Source organism: Perca flavescens, chromosome 17 (assembly GCF_004354835.1).
Source record: "Perca flavescens isolate YP-PL-M2 chromosome 17, PFLA_1.0, whole genome shotgun sequence".
Taxonomy (NCBI): Eukaryota; Metazoa; Chordata; class Actinopteri; order Perciformes; family Percidae; genus Perca; species Perca flavescens.
In genome coordinates, this window is record NC_041347.1 from 1,189,283 (window position 1) to 1,207,176 (window position 17,894).

Consider the following 17,894-nt stretch of genomic DNA (forward strand, 5'->3'; position numbering starts at 1 on the left):
GGCACCTTTTCCATTTTGGCCACTCCATGAGCTCAGCCCCCAGGTCAGTCTGTCAACTTTGTGCACTAGAAATCAAAAACGATTGCCCTTATTTAAATAAAGTGTGTTGTAGCCAGTGCATAGAGTATGAATTATTATTATTATAATCTAACAGGCAGATTGTAATACCATTTGCACATTTGTGCTCCCAAGTGGATCAGAATAAATTTAACATTTTTTAATTCTGCTGGCGTAGGCTCTAGGAATCTTGATAGTAATAGTAACAATTTCTTCACTCTGCGCTGAGTAAAGCAAGCGTCTATACAAACAGGCCAGGTTATCCATTCGTAGGCCACGCTAATGTGATTTATGGGATATCCATTTGCAGTGGAGCGGAATGAGAGAGTGCACGGTGCAGCCCCTGCTCTATACCTGGCCACGCTAGCACAGAATAAAAGCCTCGCAGCAGCAGGTGACCTCCCATTCAGATGGCATCAGAATGCATGGCCTGGCTCCCCCCCGACGCCTCCACTTTGAATAACTACATGCACGTATGGGTGGCATACATTATCACACGGCTTTCTGATGTGCATGAATTACGAGGCACTTTTTAAAGAATTCTCAACGAGGTCATATTTTACCTTTACTTCATTCTCGATTCGATGTAAGAATGCTCCGCTTTTAATGGACCGGGAGGCTGGGGTGTTGAAAGAATATGGCAGCTTTTCAAAAGGGCCTCTGTTGTTGCTTACATTTAAGTGTTTACATTGTATTTCCTTTGCTTTCATCATGCTTTTTCAGTTGATTTATTTCCCCTTCCCTTGTAAACACACCTAAATAGCGCCGTCTCTGAGGTTTCGCTGGGTGGCTGAGGGGATTGAATAGAAATTGTGTTGGCTGAGTGGCAGTTTCCACGCTCCCTCTTTCTAAATCCCCTTGTGTTGTGAATGGTAACCTTGTTGTTACTTCTGGGCCATATCATTTAAAGGTTCTTTTTTGACAGGGGTGGGGATGAGGGGTAAGTGGTGTGAGGCAAGGTGGTGGTGTGTGTGTGTGTGTGTGTGTGGGGGGGTTAATATGTTCCGGCTTCCCTGGTATTCCTTGCTTAGGGGTACAGGGGTGGGATAGTGGTGGCATCGCGCCTCAGTCGCTCACTTTGGGGGAAACCGTCAGGCTCAGATCCGGAGCACCGGAGTGAGAAAAAGCTGGCGGTGCAGAGGGAAGGGAGGAGGAGCACAAAGGGTGCTTGGGCTCTGTAAAGGGCAGTGAATAATGGGCTGGTCCTTTCACAGAGGCTGCTAACCTTTTGGCAGCCACCAGCAAACTCCATTCTCCTCCGCCGATCTGGGAGGACAATGTGCCCGGGCCGGGCTTTGAATGAAGCGCTACCACCAACAGTGTTCCCATTCAGCGGCTGGTTGGGAACCATCTTTTTGCCCATTGTCCTAACTCTGACTCCTACCCCCAGAAAGCAGAGCAGGAAAAGGGACAGGGGGAATATCTAAAGCCAAACTCCCCCCCCCTCTCCCCTCTCTCTCTGCTCTGCTCTCTCCCTCTCTGAGCTCTAATCTCTCATCGCGGGATGGGAGAGGTGGGTGGTGGGGGCTGAACACATCACCAGCTGAGATCCATAAGCCAGCCAGAACAGGAGCTTGATCACACAGCGGCGGTGCTGGGGACACCGTTCTGCTGCCGGGGCTTCAAAAACTTGAGCCTCCACCTTATCTGAGGCCCAGGCCTAATAATGCAGCTTACGGCCCATTGAGAAGACATCTGATAAGCCTTTTCCTCTGTGGCCCTTTTAACTGCTAAACGGTGTTTATCTCCAAAGTGCTTCAAGGCCTCGGGGGAACAATGCTGAGAAGGAACAGCGTTTAGCCAGCCAGGCCTCACTATTGAGTCACATCAAAAAAGCACTGCTCTATAGCCTGCGTTGATGTGTGGGCCACTTCCAAGAGAGCAAAGCAAAGCTCTGCTTGAAATGCATCCCCTGCTTGTTTTCCTGTCCTTTGTAAAATGTGCACATGTGCTTGGGGGCTGCATCCAGCATTATTTACCTTGTTGACTCAGCTACGCCTTGATGTGGAGAATCATTGTTTTATCATTACGTCAAGGTTGAATAGTTTTGGTGTGCACACAATGTAGCGTAACGTCTTTGCCTTCTGTTTTTTAGAACCATTTCTTTGGACATTTTATTAAATTTAAGGAATACTTCTGCAGTGCTATATTAAGGGACAGAATGCTTGAAATGTGTTTGCAGTAAAAGAAATCTGCCTATTTCCTTATTTCTGTGCGAGACAGCTGATATAATGAAAGTGATGCTGGAACCCCTGGAACTCTCTAGAGGATGATAACCATGGCTGCTAAATGAGCCCGTGAAATGATAGCATGAGATAAAATCAACAGTTTTTTTTTTTTAAATCTCTTTTGTGTATTGGAGTTTGTTTCTTTTTTCCAACCCCCATTCAGAGTGGCTGGTCCGGTTCAGGGGAGAGAAGTTTTACATTACAACTGTGAAATCCTGGCATAAAGGCGTCCTTTGTGGCGTGCCATTATTTTCACACAAATATAGTCCATTGTCAGAGTGTTGAAGTTAATTTGATCAACATTGGGGACATTTAACTGTTTTGTTCGCTGAAAAGACTTGTTTCATGCTCATTTTCGGGGCATTGAAAAGCAATGATTGGCAGAAAAATAATGTTGCCGTTAACAATTCAAAGCAATTAGTTTCCCATGGGGAGGCAGTGGGCCACACTGGCCACCACACAGCGTTGCTTTGTCATTTTATGGACGGTCATCAGTCAACTGTCAGAGCGTCTCAAAGAGCCCTCCAATCTAAATGTTTCCCTTTAGGCTTTTCCCAGAACAACAGGCTGAAAGAGCAGAGAAAGGCCAGCTAGTTTCCAGCCAATAGATATGTTGAGCTGCAAGAGGGAGGACTGGATAATCACAGGGAGATCCTCCATAAAGCCAGAATGAATGTATTAACCAGAGTAGTGTGTGTGTGTGTGTGTTAGTGTGTGTGTGTGTGTGTGTGTGTGCGCGCATGTCTAATGTAGTATGTGTCCATTCCAAATGAAAAGCAGCAAATGTTTTATGTAGACATACAGCAGCTATATTCCAATCATATTGTATAACAAGGTTGTGTGTGTGTGTGTGTGTGTGTGTGTGTGTGTGTGTGTGTGGGGGTGTCACTCTGTGACTCTAAACTGCCTTTTCACCCTGGGAGGCCTGCAGGAGCAGAGGTTAATCTTCCCCAGTGTCTCTCTGCTCATGGTGGACCTGTTTATTACACACACACACACACACTGCTGGGGGTTAGACATGGAGAAATCTCTCAGCACCTACAAAGAACTATGAATGTCCCCCTCCCCCCCTCCCCATTTTCTACTTTTTATAGATAGACATGGGCCACTCAGAGGTTTGTCGGGTACAGCTTTGCCACCAGTATCTCTTCACTTTGAATATCTGAGTTCCATTCAGCGTTGTATTCTTGTTGATTTGTGTTACCATGCAGACAACACAAAAATGACATGAAATCCCTTCGTTATCCAAACAAGTAAAACTACCTGAACACCTAATATTACGTTTACGTTACATATAAGGGATAATAAATGTTTATCCAAGTACGTTCGCCTCACAATTTGTATTTATATTGATATTGAGTGTTGCCACAATGCTACAGTAAATGAATGAGAAATCTACAGTATGAAACCAACTTGAGTAATACAGTATCATCATGGCAAGCAACTAAAGCAATAAAATAGAGTGTTTCCCAAGAGTATGTGGACAGCTTTTGGTTTTATATAGAAGGTGTGTTGTTTTTGATTCCCAAAAAAAAAATTTTTTTTAAAAATGGCAGTTTTGTTCAGGACACCCCCATCTGTCGCTAGCAACGACGACGCAGCGATTAGTGACGACTCTCTCTCCGACCAGTCAGCAGTGCAGGTGTTCACGTCACCTTTTGGTATCGCCTCAGCTCGCCTGGAACCTCGACGGAGGTGATACTTTAAAAAAAAAAGGTACCTGTTGGCAGGTACCAGGGACTTTTTTGCAGCACGTCTCTGCAGCACCACAATACTTTATTTTAGAATGGTTGTACACGTATTTTGCCTTTAACAAATATTGTGCCCCCTCCCCTCTGCGATATGGATATTGCACTAGTTCATATTGTGCAGCCCTAACCACAACATTATGTAATAATGCAGGACCCAGTTGATTTTGTACCTTAGTGGTGCAACAAATTAACAAATAATCAAATTACCAACAAACAATTGACACAAAGGGAAACTGGGGCCCCCAGGGTGTCAGGGGTCCCCAGGGTGTCTGGGGGCCCGGGGCAGGTGCTCGCTTTTCCAGGCTGGTAATCCAGTCTTGAGTAAAGTCGGTCTGGTATTCAATTCCAGAAATTGTTGACCTCCATGCCCTTTTAGACAGGATTCAGCCAGAAAGTTGAGTCTTGTCTGCTCCTCACATCAGCTCCAACGTTGGCTTCACCTTTGCTCAAAGGTGTCTTCCACATCTTGAGTTTGTGTTGACAGTGCTGTTGGCAGACTTATTTGTTAACCTCTGTGTGACCGCAGCAACATCCTTGCACCCCCTCAGCACCCTGTCTTCCCTGCATGGTGTTCCTTGGTGGGGTGGGCGTCACTGAGGAGCCATGGTGCTAACAGGGGAGACGAGGGAAAGGCTGTCCTGCAGTGTCAAAGGTCCCGTCAGGGGCCATCCCTGGCCTATTCAGAAAGACGTCACCCAGCACATTCTTCACAATGTTAACATTCTCCCAAATTCTCAACATTTACTTACAATGGATGACTGCGCTCAGCACAGCTATTGTGTGCAAAGTCGAATCTGAACGGCCAACTTATGGTAAGTCACCTTGTCAATATAATCATGACATGGCCCCCCCGTTGCACCCTCATAATCTCATATAGACTGTCTATTATGGCTCAGTTCAGCTGTCACTCACAGCTTATAATCTGGCAAGAAGTCAGTGAGGGATTGAAGCCGGTGTGTGGATGAAGGGTGTATAAGCAGGCAGGTTTTTTTACGTGTTATTGAGCGTTATCTGTGATTTTGCGATGCTGTCCGTGTGTGCGGTACGAGAGCATTTCTTTTGCACAGGTGGGTTTCTTTTCTTTTTTTTTGTTGCGTGTTTGTTCACTTCTATGACAGCATGTTTGTGTGGGAGAGAAAAGTCGAATCTGAATGAGAGAATGTGCTGTGGTTGCTTTGTGCTGGTGGTTTAAGGAGCCTGGGAGCAGAGTCAGGGGCCATGTTATAAATTAGCGTCTGACCCCTGTCTTTGTGGCCCCTAGGAAGGCCTGACGAAGGCCCCAGCCCGTTCCTCAGTGAGAACGGCCCTTGTGAAGAGCCTCTTTCAGGGGTGTCACTGCGCGATGAATTGGCCCGCAGAAGCATGTTTATAGACTGTGTAAAGGAGTGCGTCTTTGTGGGAGAATGTCACTGACACTGGTACAGTTTGCTTGAATGAACTGTGATGACGAGGCTAATGGGGCCCCCGCCGGAGGGTGAGGGTCAGCGAAGCGGGGCCCCCCAAGCTCCGGACCCCCCACCCTCAGGCTCTTTTCACGCCCAGTAGCTGTAGCTAATGTTGCAATTCTTCGTCCCCCACCCCACCCCACCCCACAAAGGCCAAGAAAAAAAGTCAACTTTCACACCAGCGGGTCACCATGAGTGCTTTAGGAAATGATCGTGTAAACAGAGTGTTACCTTCTGACCTGTGGCTGATACCTTGGAGCAGCAGACAAAACAGCCAGGCTGCGGGTATTAGACATGGCTGTTAGCGGGATAAAGCTCCAGGCGACAGAGGAGGGAGGACCTATTAAGGAGATTGCGTTTGTGTTATCATCTGATCTGCACACGTACAGATTACTGACTGAAACGAAGTAAACCCCAGTTTGGATTTCATTAGATTTACGTTTGCTTATTTTCTTCACCACAGCAGGGAATACGCAAGGAATACAGGAGTTCCCACGGCTGTAACAATTGCATTGACGCCCGTCTACAGTCATTTTACTGCCCTCCGTTGGAGCCGATAGGATAAACTGACCACTAACCCTGTTTGAATAGAGCTGAGTCTCTTAGCACCAGGATGTAAGGTCATTAATGACATCAGTCCCGGTTAGTGTTAGGGCGTATAAACGTCCGCAAGTGTTTGGCACACACACCTTCCAGTCTGTTTTTGAGTCTCTCTTGCGCACAGAACCCAAGCATCACATCTCCTTGTTTCTATTTGGCCCCACCTCTTTAGTCTGTAACCGTAAGCTTTTTTAAGAAACCACCGCGTCATCAGTCATTGGCTTTGCCAATATTGTTTAGCGCTACTGCCATCAAACAAGAGGCCCTTTAGTATTGCTAGTAGAGCTGAAACAATAGGTCAATAAATCGATAAGTTGATCGGCAAAAGTGACAAAGATTCACTGGTTCCAGATTCTCAAGTGTGATGATTTGCTGCTTTAACCCTTGTTTTGTCTTCGGGTCAAATTTGACCCATTTTCTAAACGTCTATATCACAAATATGGGTTTATTTTTAACTTCCTAATTTTAATTAACCAAAAATAACGTGGATGATTCCATACAACGCGCTTCGCAAGTACAACAACGGATCGGATCTCTACTTTCATTGAGTTTGGGGTGTTTTGTTACATTTTTTAGCATTTGAAAAAGAAATTGAAACAGTATCCTGACTGAACATTGACATATACCAGTCTGTGGTTATCCTTCCTTTAATATGAGTCTAAATAATTCATAATTTCCTATAAATGAGGTTTATTGACCATGAATTCCAAAAATAAGTGTAAAACTAGTACTAAGTTGGTGTTAGTGGTGTTTATACATGGGAGTGAAAAGAAGTGTAAAACGGCAAGCAAAAAAAAGCTCCAAAAGTGTTGAAAAAGGGGACAAAAACATCAGAAAAATTTTGGATTTTTGTTTTTTTTGGCCCGGGAGGACGACAAGTGCATGGTCCAATGGAAGACAACACAAGGGTAAAAAAAAAAATCTATGACCGTAACTGTATAAACAAACAAGCAATTTGAAGATGTCAACGTTTTTTTTGTAATATTTTATAGACCAAATCTTTAATCAATTAATTGAGAAAAGTAATTGTTAATTGCAACCCAAATTGCAACTACACTTAAGAAAGATCCATTTTATTCAAATAATGGATATAAATGTTAGATCTCATTTTAAAGTCTTCATTCACTCGCGCATAACTGCAGGAAAGAATGGAGCAGATGGCCATCATATAGATGTAACGGTCAGCTCTTGTAAATATAATAATTACATCAATCATATTGTGAAACATGTTAGTTTTTATTTTGGAGATGAAATTCTAAATGTTGGCCCCCATCTTTCTTTTGACCCCTCTTGAAAATCCTATCGGATAGAAAGACGATGTAGTTTCTGTTTGATATAATGTGATGTCAAAGTTACATACTCTCTATTTAATGTATTAGCTGCGTTCGCCGCCTTTTTCCTCCAGTCACCTTCGCCTCCATGCCATTCCCTCTCTCTGCCTGCCTCATAGAGAAGAAGTGGACATGCTTTACGACAGCCGGCCAGAGCCGAGACCCACCACTAAGAAGAGGCTTCTTCTCTCTTTACAGCCCCATAAATATATTGTTATCTGAGCCTGGGAAGTCCACGTTGAGATTTATCCGCACGGTTAGTGGAGATAGCGAGCCAAGCATCCTGAATCATTAATTACACAAGAGGCTGCGCTACGTCCCCCTTAATTTCCTATCTCTGCTCTGTAGAAGAGCCACTTTAAAGTAGGTGATGAGGCTTAGGAGTTAATTATATGTCGCTTAGGTGCATTTTATTTTTTATTTTTTTTAAGCACTGGGATGCTGGCACTGAATCCTCTGACACTATACTCTCAGGTTTAAAAAAGCAATGCATGCAGTACATTAAGAACATTTGAGACAAGGGACACTAAAATGTGCCGGATTGAAACTCCGTTTGGAGGCATCTAAAGACACTTTAGTTACACTCTAAATGAGGCTCTGCGTGGCTGGAGTCTTTCAAACTGTACGAGTCTGTTTGTGAATCTCAGTCTAAAACCTATAAGCCCACCAACAAACCTACAGAGTCAGTAGAAAGTTACCTTTCTCTCAGGCAGCTGTCACCGCTGGGTACAGGACCAACATAGGGAATATCTGCAGGATTCAACTGGTTCAACTTTCCCTTCAATCAATCAATTTGGTAAAGTGAATTTTCTTTGCCGTCAAAGCAGATTATCAAAGGAAATAATCAAAATGTGTTCATTTAATTGCGGTGTGAGCTGAGAACAAACAGTTTGATCTGAAATGTGTTTACTTGAATCCCTGCGAAAGAGCGTCTCTGAGCTGTTTCAGTCTCTCGTTCCTTTGTATAGTGCACATAGGAAATTACCAACATGTTAAACATATCCCTAGATTTGCATAATACATGGTCTCCTGAAGGCAAGTAGTTGTTTCTTCCAAGGAGTTTTTCCTTATCCAATCAAGGGTCAATGGACAGAGGGTGCTGTAAACCCCCTTAAGGCAAATTTGTGATTTGTGATATTGGGCTATATAAATGAAATACTTATACTTTGAAATACAGTAATACTACAGTAGTATAGTTTTAATAATGACCATTAGTCCAGTATATATATATATATTAGGGCTGTCAAAATTAACGCGTTAATTTTTTAATATTTAACTTGTTAAAAAAAATTAACGAAATTAACGCAGCTGTGTTTGTTTACTTCATGTGGCGGCTGAGAAACGTAATACGTCTCCATAACAGCAGGCGGCGCTACTCTGTATTGTTGCCCAAGTAATGAAAACCGGCAGCTGATTGGACGAACGCGTCACATGGGTTTGTTTTCTCCGGATATTGAGAGCCAGACTGTCATGGCGGCCGTTCAGAATACGATCTCATATTGTACCAGAGCCTGTCTATGGAGAGCCTGTTCACTCCCTATCTCACTCCCTATTAGCCCCATTGTACCAACCCGGAATTTTCCCGAGAGTGGAAGTTCTCCCCTTATTAGACATTCTCTGATTGTACTAAAATAGTTCACTGAAACATGTTTCTGAAAACATTTTAAGCAAGAAATAGGCCGTGATGCAGTTGCTGAATCTGTCTTCATTTCAGCTCAACAAAGGTCAGTTTAGAAGATTTTTCGTCAGATTTTGAGAGACTAGTCACCTCATTGCGCCGCCATTTCCGGGTGAGTCCCGACTGCCCTGCCGCCGACTGAACTCTCGGCTCGTTGGAGATGAACTGCTCCTCGCCTGTAAAGTAGACGAGAGCAGGCAACAGTAGCCGGGGACGGTGACAAAAATCTGCTCTCAAGTCAGACAGTTTCTAGCTGTTTCAGCAGCCTTCAGCAGGACTAAATAAGCCAAATTGTTGCTGCTGTTGTTCTGAAAGATATTAAACATTCTGAACTTAGCAGAACCTTTCCTTGTTGGGTTTTTTCTTCATATTTGCAAAGTTAAGTGATTTAGCATTTAAATATTCATTATTACAAGCTTCAGTCTTAATTTAAAAAAGCGATTAATCGCGATTAATTACAGCAAATTGTGCAATTAATTAGTTAATTTTTTTTAATCGATTGACACCCCTAATATACAGTATATATATATATATATATATATATATATATATATATATATTTTTTTTTTTTTTTTTAGGTTACAAGCAGTTTAAACACCTATATTTCCCTTCACCTATAAACCCTCGAGAGCCCATGCTCGGGGCGTCTGTCCATGGGCAGCCCCCTCACTTTGACATCTGTCCATTAGTGCATGTATGTCCTGGGTATGTGTGTATTTCAGGCCTGTGTGTTTAAAAAAAAAAAAAAAAAAAAAAAGAAAATACAACAGAGTGAAAAAATTTAAGTTCTGCTTGGGGTATGTCTTCTTCTTCTTCGTCTTCTTCTTCGTCTTCTTCTTCTTCTCATAGGCGTTCTGTTGCTCCTGAACATTTGCAATTTCTCATTCCATGTTTCTGTCATTTTCTCTATCTGCCCCCGTCCTTACATCCACCCTGTGTGCTCTGTGGTCAGTCACGAATGCCATAAAACTCATGTACCCAAAGATTGTGTCAGATCACAAAAGATGTCAAAAAGCTTTCCCAAACCAAGTCATGGTCCCAGCTCTGTCGAGGTAAATATCTTCTTATTGAAGTGTTCGGACCACCAGGTGGTGCTGTGGCCCTCATGAACTAAATGCCCTGAGGTCAGGGGACTCATCAAATGACTGCTTTGAAAGAAGTCTTTGGCAACTAGTGGTGATGTTTGTCAAGAATGTCAGGGTTCTTATTGTTAACTAGAATGTATTTTTAGAATTTGGGATTAAGAGGATTGCTGATTTTTTTTTTTAGTTGCCTGACCTGCCAGCACCCATCACAGAGGTTATAGTGGTTGTTCTCACTGACAAATGGTTTTCATGTGTTCCAGGATCACGGACCAGCGGCATGAGAAGTTGCCGTATTTTGTCTTTGGGGACTTTAACTTCAGGTTGGACTCGAAGCAGGTCATTGAGGTGAGTCTTTTTGTATTACACCAAACAAGTGATGGAAGATTAATTGTATATATTATCTGTGCAATATGGGGACATTTGTGCAATAATATACTATATAGATATGTGGTTAAGCTGTCAAATTTATAGTAATATAAAGTGTGTGTGTGTGTGTGTTGGTGTTGGTGTTGGTGTTGGTGTGGGTGGGTGTGTGTGTGTGTGTGTGTGTGTGTGTGTGTGTGTGTGTGTGTGTGTGTGTGTGTGTGTATTGGAGTGAGACTGCAATATAGTAAAAGTGCATTAGGAGCCCACTGTCTCTCTAGAGTTATGACTCATTAAACGCTTCACTGTTGCTGGCCCAGCTGTGTTTGCCAACTGAGCCTCCAAGTGCATTGTTATGTTATGGTGCCATTCACTGCTCTTTCTCTCTCCCTTCCTCTCCTGCTCCCTCCCTCCCCTCTTTCTTCCTCCTCCTTCTCCTCCTCCTCCCCTCCTTTTCTTGGTGCAAATGAGGCCAGTGAGAGCCAAGGTAGCGCAGTCATTCAGCATTCTCTATGAGGAGATGGAGGGGGGGGGGGGTTAGTGGCATAACAAGTCATAAAGGCCCACTGCAGACAGTGGTGTCCTATGATAACAGAGTGGGAGAGCCACTTGTTGGCCGATCCTCTCCCTCCTCTGCAGCACAATGGGCCCTGGAGTCAGTGGGCCTGTTCAAGGTGTTGGCATTGTTCATTTCAACCAGAGGGAAGAGGAGGGAAGACTTTCTGAATGCAGGTTTTTTTTTTTTGTTGTTGCTCAAATGACTTAGGAAGGACTTCACTCTGTGTGGCACACAAGAAGAAACCGTTTGTAGTTTAGTCATCCAGCCACTAGGGGAGCAGTAAATCGCCATCAGCTAAGTGGGATCAGCGATCCAGGCAGGCGCATTGATTGATGGCCTCAAAGTTTGTGCAGTAGATTTGATTTTTTTGGTCTGTAACTGGGTCACATTAACCAACGGATCATGTGAACATGCTTCGGAGCTAATAAATCCGAGTACAGAATCCACAACAGCAGATGTGCAAACACTGAGGCTATTCACACGTCAACTTTTTGCAATTAAATGTCACCTGGCACACATTTAGGTCACCACAGCGATTTTAAAGCAGTTACTGTATAGGCTGTTTTATATATATATATATCAGCATTGCTCTGCATTGAAATATGTAAAATGTGACTTGGTTTTTATAAGAAAGATGTGTTTTCAATGCCAGTACTGGCAGGCAGCACAGATGTATTAAGCTGAAAGCAGAGCATCCAATTAAACAAAGTCAGGTGAGATGATTTGAAGCTTGTCCGTGTTTCTCCCGTATAGCTAATCTAGATAACTCTGTCCTCGTGTTTCCTGTCTTGTCCGTGCTGCTCTGTGGTAGGTAAGCACTCACCCTCTCCATGTCTCTACCACTCTGAGATGCTGTCTGAGTGCAGGAGGGGTCATGAACCCTTTTCCAGGGATGTGTCAGGCTTGCATCGGTGAATGTCCATCTCTGCCCCCTGCTCCCCTCCACACAGCTCCTTTCTTATGCACCTTGGCCCCCCATTCTCATACACATTCGCATCCATAGCGAACACACACACACACACACACACACACACACACACACACGCACACACACAAACCAATTTGTTAGGCTAAATGAACCTGATTGATTCACCCCATTTAAAGAGGTGTGACAGCAATGCTGGGGGTCCTTTTCAGACATCCTCTCAAGAAGTTAGAGCTGTGGGCTATGGCTGAAACGCACACACACACACACACACACACACACACACACAGACACAGACATTTTCCCTCCAGCTTAATGAGGGTTCCTCAAACCTGCCCATCATTTAATGGTTAATGTAACAACAGAAAAGGCTGATGATGTCATCTGTGTGAAATGCGTGGTTAGAGGGGCAGCACTGCTCAATATAAACCTGTCCTGTGCAGTGGTCAACCTGTCTGATTTAACAGTGACCTTTTGCATTAGTGGCAGAGAGAGCTGTGATGTCACCAATAAACAAATGGGTTGCAACCTTAGCGCCGGACGTAACTCACAGCCGGGAGGCCGTTTTAAGCCCTTTAATGACAATTAATGTCAACAGGACAATTAGTGCACATCCACTTGAAGTGCTTAACTGTAGATGGGCTGGTGCTGGATCGATCGTCCATACTTATCCCAAGATTGATTCAGACACAGAGAGGCCGGCTCTCATTCTCACTGTCTGAGAGTCTCATTTTTTCACTTTTTGCTCTATTCTCTCTTCGCTTTCAAATCGATAGGAAATGGCCCGAAAACGCTACGCAGATGAATAGATGCTTTTGCTGTGTTAAGTGGACGAAATAATCGCAAATTGAAACTACTTGCCTTTTTGATTTGTTGAACACCAGGGGCAACCCTCAAGCACCCATGGGGATCACTAGGCCCCACTTTGAGAGTCACTAGATCAGAAAATACTCCAGTACATTTCTCTACAGCTGCACGCTACACCACTTCTCTTCTTCTCCGTCTCTGGTCCATTGTAGGTGACTAGACTGTGGACAACCACTAGCCACTCCCCTGTCACCCATACTGCCTTGTGGGTGCGTGGATGGGACAGGGGGTATTCTAGGATGTATCCGTGTGAGTACAGAAAAAGGAGGTTGGTTTGGAAGGAGGTGGGTTTGATATTGTCACAGGGCAAATTCCAGGTGGCAAATTCCTGGCATGCTTGTGCGGCAGGATCAGTAACCAAAGGCCTGAGGCCGCCCCCCTCCTGCCCGCACCGGGCAACCCCATTAATTGTGTCCGACAGAGGGAATTGGTTTCAATTGACCCCCATTCAGCAGCCCTTTGACTGGCAGACAAAAGACACAGCCACGTGGAGACTAATGCTAGGGCTGAGCAGCCTGGAGGTGGTCCAGTCCCCACCAACCTTCTCTCTCCTCTCCCATGGGTGGGATCAGGCTTTGGCTTGATCATGCTTTGCATCGCTGCTGATAAAACAGGAAAGTGCAGAATGAATGGCTTTTGAAGGTTTTGTCTGGCAAATCAGATACTTCACAGCCTGCAATTTCTTTGATTCCTTCACGGAGCACTCACGTTCAAGCCAATGGTGACCCAACTGACTAAAGATGCAGTGCATGCTGTCCCCAGACCTGTTGCAATAAAAGAAACGCAACTTGATTGTGGAGTTGTTAAGAGAGAGACCAAATTAGGGACGGCAAATTATATATGAAAATGGAAGCGTGCAGTGAGCACTATGCGATTGGTGTGGGATGACATTTTAAACCTAAAAAAGGTTGATCTTTGATTGATCTCAACCATGCATGTCAATCCATTTCCTTCCATTGAACTGTATGCCTCAATTCAGATGAGTACGTTTCAGCTTATTCTTGATCTGTCTTTCTCACCCACTTTCATTCTGTCTCTTTCCTGGTCTCCCTTTTAAACATTTACACAATTGTTTTTATGAACATCATTATCATTAAAATCAAATTGCCATCCCTGACTTAACTTTGATTTGTGAACCGTAACCCTTGACTGCTGCTCTGAAGCATCCGGTATCTGGTTATAGCTGCTGAACACGCATTTAACAATTTTTCATTTGTTTAATTTATTAACAGTTAGTTAATGAACATCTTCATTTATTAACATATGTGCTGGTTGCTTTTTCTTTTTTCAAGGCATTTAATAAGCCTTTTTTTCAGTTCATGTGCCAATGTGAACCTAAACCAGTGTGATGGGGCAGACAGATTTACAGCAGACAGCATTGTTGCAGGTATAAGTGGTCAGAATCACAGTGGGAGCAAGCAGGAGTAGGATAGCGAATCTGGTAATGGTGCGAAATCCTGCAGGATTAGACACCTGTCACTGCCAATGTGTATCCTGTTTACAGTAACAACAAGGTTACAGTAATAATTCAGTAATCCCTGAGACAATCCTATTATAAAAACCCATGTTCAGCCATTCAGACCAAAGCTGAGCAGCGTTCCGTCATGGCGCCGGGTCACATAACCCTTGTTGACTCGTTCACACTTACAGCAAACACAGCTTTTTCTGGGTTCCATGCTTCAGTCAGTGGATGGTATAAGGTGTACAGTGGTGTGTGTGTGTGTGTGTGTGTGTGTGTGTGTGTGTGTGTGTGTGTGTGTGTGTGTGTGTGTGTGTGTGTGTGTGTGTGTGTGTGTGTGTGTGTGTGTGTGTGTGTGTGTGTGTGTGTGTGAGAAAGAGTGTGTACGTGTGTCCCTCGAGGTGGCCGGTGGCTGTGAATCAGCAGTGCCGATGACAGGCTCAGGGCTCCGTGCCTGGACTCCTAGTATATTTAAAATCCCTCCTAATTAAACTTAATAGAATGTAAATTTAATATCTGCTGAGATTGTGTGCTGCTGGCCGGCCTGCTCCAATTTAAGGATTGATAGAGGCCAGCGGGAAGGTTAATTGCTGACTTGATCTACTGTCCCTGTGACATGGTGTGGGGCTGTTTTAATTGGGGCTGATCTGCTCCTACATGGACAGATTTCATTAGGCTAGCTGGCCTCTCACTGACTGGAGAGAGGTTTGGACCAGCGCCCCCTGTCTGCGTCTGCAGGCAGTGCAGAGGGCCGGACCAAGCATCAATCTTCCTCCCTTCCTTTGTCCTGTGTCCTTTCTCTCGCTTGAGCAGCATGAAATTAAAGGTGGGGCCCTAGACTAGCCCCTCTCCTAATGAATGCTGTAAAATGCTCAATAATGACAGGCCAGCATGATAGATCAGTCATTTTTCACACTGTGGAGTTACGCAACGCACACGCCCATGACAACTGAGAAAACACATGAAAGATCAATTCTGTCATGAATGCCGACTTTTTTTTATTTGGGTTTATTGAGGCATGAATTTGCAAGGTTTTATACATATGGGGTCTGGGAGGATTGCTTTGCTATTTTTTTGGACATTTCTAATCTATTTATAGATGCTAAATTTACATTTCGGAAGAAATGTCATTGCCTTGATCCAGTCTGAAAAAAGGTCTGAAAAACAACTAAAGATCCTATAGAACTATCTCTGAGCACCATTATTTGTTAATCTAATATGAATATGAATTTTTTATTTCACCTTCCTTTTTACAGGCAAGTCATTAAGAACAGCTTCTTATTTACAATGCCAGCCTGACATGTGATAAAGCCACACAGGGGAAGGGAAGAAGAGAAGGGCTACGGAATAAAATGCATTAGACATACATACAGTTTAAAATGACATAAAATACAACACAGACAGCAGTCAACACGTATAACGAGAAAAGTGCAAGGACGAGATGATATAATGGTAATGAGTTTGCCAGTTGCAGTAATGCTGTAGGTGTCACAGTTTACCTACAGGAAGGAAACTTAGAATAGGTTGTCTGTGCATGTTACCTACAGTCTGTGTGTTGCCCCTGTAGTTGAAACCAGCAGGAGTTCATCACATAGTCGATGGCCATTGTCCTGGCTGCTGAACCTAGTCTGGGTAAATAATTTGCACCAGTAAAGTGTAAACAATTTTCCCTCTTTAGTCCCGGCTTTGACTAGCATGTGTGTATCTGGCCAGCTATAAATCAAAAGGCGGACAGTGTAATTAAGTGTACACTACATTAGTCAGGCTAATTAATTTTGGGGGCCATCCATCCATTAACCAGCGGGCCAGCACTGATTGGGCCTCTGTTGTGTGGAAACCCCTGACGCTAGGGACCGCGACCCTCCTTGGCTGCCCTCAGTTTCCCAGATACACCCATGCATTAACACCCAGAGTCACAGATGTATTAACACACACATACACGCACCAGCCCCTCGTGTACTTAATCAGATTTGGACTAAAAAGAGAAGCTTATTACAATACGTTTGGCAGGTTTTATGTCCTAATTCTTCTGGACACCGTTCTTCCTTCTTAATTGATTGTCGAATATGGAGTATTAGCAAGCCTCACGTTACTGGGAGGAGGTTTTATTGCTAGGCCAAGTTGTATTGACAAGTCCTTTTACATGGTTTGCTGTAGCCTACTAAATCAATATACTTTTCTGTGAAAGACAACTCACCTGACAGTCTTGATTGTCCTGGTGCAGTAAACCCCCACCCAATGATTTACTACATACCTTACAGGTTCAAACTGACTTATTAACACCTACTATTTGCCCCCCACCTCGTCTGTTTATGGCCACACGGGCGAAGCCTGTAATGGAGATGTTTCCTCACAATACAATAAAGGCATATTATCTGGCTAGAAGAGTCCAATCTATCACAATGAGGGCCCATTATATCACAGATAACCCATCTGGATATAGAGGGAGACTATTCCCTCTGGACAACAGCGCCTGTTCTCTCTCTCTCTCTTCTCTCTGTTTGCTTTCGATGCTAATGAATACAGCACTGAAGACACGGAGGAGAAAAAGAACAGTTCAGCTATGAGGGCGTAACTTGAGCGATGCAGCTTTGATGGGAGCGCTGTCCATATAATTAAAACGCTGGCAAATGAAGAACAAGCAGTGGCTTCTGTTGGTCCTGCTCATTAACAACAGGCCGTTTGAGCCCGGCGCCAGCCATGCTATTGCCATTGTGTACTTGGAGGTCGGGGGGTGGGGGCGGGCACTGTGACTGGCAGCCGGGAACACCATGCCAACGGTGGAATGGCGTGACAAACTAAGCCAAGGATGAGCGCAGAGCCTGGCACTATCAGGGCCTTGGAGGGCACGTTGCCTTGTAGGCCCCTGGGGTTGGCCCCGGTCAGGGATGTAACCTGAGGTACCCCGCAATCGTTCACCACTGCTGTCCCCTCCAGCTGGAGCCAATGTCTTCACTCCAGACTTGCCGCACCGTCACTCTTTTTCTCGCAGAATAGTTTTATAGTTGTTACATCAAATAAAGATTGGTCAGCTATGCTATTGATGCACATTCGATAGAAAAAGGGAGTTTTCTATCATGCTTTAAGTGTTGTGATGCATTTGTATCAAGCTCTTTTTTCTTTTTCTTTTTGATTATTGGGTAGTGAAGTTTTGCTAAAAGCCAAGTCTGTAATTTGCAAAATACTGCCATTAAAAATCTAAAAGCATTTACGCACAACTTAGTAGCTCAAAATGCACCTAAATATAATTTTCCTGTGCTTCTCCCTCACTCTCCCAAACATGCATCTTCTTTTTTCTTTCTTCTATTCTTTAATGTCCTGTCTAGCTATTTCCCCTTTATCCAAAAACGCTTCTTAGCACTCCACAGGAAATTAGAGCCACAACTAATAATTATTCTCATTATCAATTAATCTGCTATTATTTTCCTCTATTAACCGAATAATCGTTTGGTCTCTAAAATGCCAGAGAGTAGGGGAAATGTCCATCACAATTTCACAAAGTGACATTTTTAAATATCTAGTTTGGTTTGCCCGACGAATGTAAAT

General features: G+C 43.9%; 1 protein-coding gene across 2 annotated transcripts in view; it reads left to right on the forward strand.

Annotated features, from left to right (window-relative positions):
• The window catches only part of inpp5a (inositol polyphosphate-5-phosphatase A), a 169,223-nt gene that overhangs the window by 115,586 nt on the left and 35,743 nt on the right, over window positions 1-17,894 (forward strand). For both annotated transcript variants that reach the window (XM_028603944.1, XM_028603943.1), the window contains exon 9: window positions 10,436-10,520. In XM_028603944.1, coding sequence (XP_028459745.1) covers window positions 10,436-10,520 — 85 coding nt within the window. The remainder of the gene's footprint in view (window positions 1-10,435; window positions 10,521-17,894) is intronic.